The sequence below is a fragment of the Condylura cristata genome, unplaced genomic scaffold (assembly GCF_000260355.1).
Source record: "Condylura cristata isolate star-nosed mole 26May11 unplaced genomic scaffold, ConCri1.0 scaffold00058, whole genome shotgun sequence".
NCBI lineage: Eukaryota > Metazoa > Chordata > Mammalia > Eulipotyphla > Talpidae > Condylura > Condylura cristata.
The window spans coordinates 181900-185096 of NW_004567159.1; the positions used below are offsets into that span (position 1 = coordinate 181900).

At 71.4% G+C, this 3197-nt stretch overlaps 2 protein-coding genes across 2 annotated transcripts in view; one reads left to right on the forward strand and one right to left on the reverse strand.

Moving 5' to 3' along the window:
• Positions 1–342, reverse strand: part of TP73 (tumor protein p73) — a 3513-nt gene extending 3171 nt beyond the window's left edge. The window contains exon 1 of the mRNA XM_012734521.1: positions 250–342. Coding sequence (XP_012589975.1) covers positions 250–342 — 93 coding nt within the window. The remainder of the gene's footprint in view (positions 1–249) is intronic.
• Positions 343–563: 221 nt separating this feature from the next.
• The window catches only part of WRAP73 (WD repeat containing, antisense to TP73), a 39660-nt gene continuing 37026 nt past the window's right edge, over positions 564–3197 (forward strand). Inside the window, exons 1-4 of the mRNA XM_012734522.1 lie at positions 564–672; positions 728–845; positions 1204–1284; positions 1681–1727. Of these exons, the coding sequence (XP_012589976.1) occupies positions 564–672; positions 728–845; positions 1204–1284; positions 1681–1727 (355 nt within the window). The remainder of the gene's footprint in view (positions 673–727; positions 846–1203; positions 1285–1680; positions 1728–3197) is intronic.

Below are 3197 nucleotides of genomic sequence, written 5' to 3' on the forward strand. Positions count from 1 at the left end.
CCACCCTCGAGCTCCTCCCGCGGGCGGGAGCGGGGAGCCCACGTTGGGGGCCTGTGCCTGACCCCCGGCCGCAGGCCTTGGCCGTGCAGCCCCGGGTCCTGCCCGAGCTGCAGCGGGCAGATGGCTCCGTGCTGGCGTGTCCTGAGACAGGGCCAGGATGGGGCAGCCGCCGGGCTCCGGGCCAGCCGGGAGAGGCCAGCAGGCCCTGGTCTGCGTGCGGCGAGGGCCCAGGCGGCCAGCCCCCGGCACCTTAGGCCAACCCAGACTGAGCTGGGAGACGGGGCTGGCCAGCGAGGCCGCCCAGGGCCGAGGGCACGCAGGCCTGGCCGACTGCTTCCCCATGGCCCGCACGCGTCCTGGGCCACCGTGCAGAGCACCCCACCCACAAACTCGGCACTGTCCCCCAGCCTCAGGGGCCCCTCCCTCCACCCCGGACCGGATGTGGCCATGAAGAGGTGTCAGGGGACAGCGCGGGCACGGGCCGGACACGCCACACCCTTCCCCTATGTGGGGGGCTGAGGCCGTGCCAGGCCGAGCAGCCCCGCGGGGGTGTGGGGGCGCTGATGGCGGGCCAGCCTCCACCGAGGACGCTGGAGGAACAGCCCTGCCCCAAAGGCCTTGTCCGATCTGCTGACCCCGGTGGCCTGTGGCGCTCGGGCCAGCTGCGCCCGCGTTAGCTGGCCTGCCTGGGCCCCGGGCACCCCTCCCCCGCTCTTCTCTGCCCCAGCTGGGCCACAGCGCTGCCCACAGCAGGCTGCTGACCGCCAGAGCCTGCAGCTGGCCGGGCCCGCAGCTCAGCTGCTGCCCGGTCAGTCCGCCTGGGCCCTAGACAGGCTCCGACTCGGGTACGGGGCTGCCTAGGGCAGACACAGTGGGCGCCTCCATCCCCAGCACCCTCGGGCAGCTTCCAGGCTGGAGCTGGGCCAGCAGCAGGGGCAGGAGGCCAGCTGCGGCCACAGCAGGGCCCTGGAGCCGCCCCCTGAGAGCGCAGCGGAGAGGAGACTCAGCCGGGAGCGGCCTGCGGCGGCCTCGCTCCGGCTGCGGCAACGGACTCAGCCCTGGTCCTGCTGCCTGCAGAGCGCCCGGCCGAGCAAGGCGACCCTCCAGTGGACAGGACAGCAGAGGCCACCCCACGCCTGGCGCGTGGGACGGGCGGGGCGGGGTCCTGGTCCGGGGTGCTGCCAGCACCGCCCGCCCCCCCAGACCCGGAGCGCTGTCCGCCGGGGAGCGAGGCGGGAAGGAGGCGCTCACACGAACGCTCGGGGGCCCGCTTAACCAGCTTGGGTGAGTCTGTTACGGCAGATTCTGAGGCGGGGGCCCGCCGCGGGGGCTTATTCTTGAAATTGCACCTTGGTCTGGGTCACTGGGGAGAGGGTGCCCGGCCGCAGTCCTGGTCCAGGAGGGCCCCGGGATGCCTATCCTGACTTCAGCAGACGCCTCTGGGTCACCTACCTGCAGGCACCTCTGGGTGCATCCTGGGGTCCAGGTCACCCACCTGAGAACCCATTCTGACTGTTCTAAAGGGGACCTGGAAGTGACCACAGGGGTGCTGTCTTTTCCCAGCTAACTGAACCCCCAACAACTGGCCCAGCTAGGGTCCCTCCTGCCTCCTTCCCAGGGCCGGGGGGGGGTCAGGTTCACAGGGCTCTTCCCCAGTCCCCCGCACCCCCTCTGCCCCAGCGAGTGCCTCATCACCAACGTCGCCCTGGGGGCCTTCCTGACCACCGGTGAGGGGCGCCGGCAGGCTCACAGCACAGAGCCAGCTGGCCTGAGGCACCCCGCCTGGTGCCCCCATGGGCCTTGGCCAGCCTGCAGCAGGCACTGCCCAGTGTGCTACAGCCTCAGACTCTCTGCAGGGGCAGGACAGCCAGGGTCACGCATGAACTGGTGCCCTTGGTCAGTCATGCGGGGAGCAGGGGTGGAGGACACGAGCAAGCCTTGGCCTTTGGGGTCCAGCCTCAGACCCCGTTCTGGCTCTGGCCACTGCAGCTGGGTTGCCTGCCGGCTCCGCGGGGGCAGCGACCTCACCACAGAACAGTCTGCTGGACGCCCATCTCCAGCCGGCCAGTCACCTTTCCAGGTGTGGGCAAGGGCAGCCCCTCCCTTTCCACCCATGTGGGGGAGCCGCGGGGGTCCTTCAAAGCGTGGCTTGCTGCTGTCCCCCTCTCCCCACCCCCCCCTCCCCGCACTGCTGCGGACTGCCAGCCCAGGGGAGGTGTAAGGGGGCGCCCGCTGAGGGTGGCATGGTGGGCGAGCCCCCCTTTCCGGTGCCTGCAGGCCCAGGCGCAGTGGGGCACCCCAGTGATAACCATGGGGTCTGTATTTCCTAGCCAGAGGCCTGAAACGCAAGGAAGTGGCGTTTGGGGGGGGGGGGGCAAGTAGCCCGGGACGCCCCGCCCCGGGGAGGAGCCGCCGGGAGCTGTCCCTGGTACTGTCGCGGGCCGTGGGGCTGAGCAGCAGGGCCTGGGCAGGCCAGCCCCATCCCAGCGGTCAGCTCCGTGGAGAGCGGAGGGTCCTTTCCCTGTCGCGCGCCCCGGGCAAGGTCCCTCGGCCTGATCCCACGACCCACAGGGTGTCCCCACCCAGTGCTGCCCCTGGTTGCTGCTGAAGTGGCCTCCAGACGCACCCCTGCCAGCCCCCACCGCACCCTGCCGCACCCCTGGTCCGTCTGCCCGGCAGAGCAGGCCACGTGGAGCCCCCTCCAAGCTCCCACCTGCCTCTCCGTGCCACCATGCGGTGCCCAGCCCAGGCTGAGCCAGGCAGCACCAGGGAAGGGTGCCAGTGGCTGCCCACACCTGTGGCATCAGGCCGGGAACAGGGGTGCTGGGAACAGGGGTGCTGCGTTACGGGGCAAGAGGGTCCTGGGAGGCGACTCGGGCAGGCCAGGCCCGGGAGGGTGGGGAGGGGCCTGCCAAAGGCCAGGAGCCCGGCCCCGCCCCGGGAACCCCTGCCAGGTGCCGGCCTCTGCTCGGCGGAGCGGAGCGGGCCGCGGACGCGCGGACCCTCCCGCTCCGCCTCCTCTCGGTGCCCAGAACCGCTAGATGGATGTGTTTCAACAGATTCCGAGCTGATAAAATCTTATTTATCTTCGGCTGTTGACACAGAGCCGTCTAGACTTGCCCGCCCGGGGATGCGCACGGCGCTGGGCCCCCACGGGCGCCTCTCCCGCCCCCCACGCTGGCCTGGCTGGGCGCCCC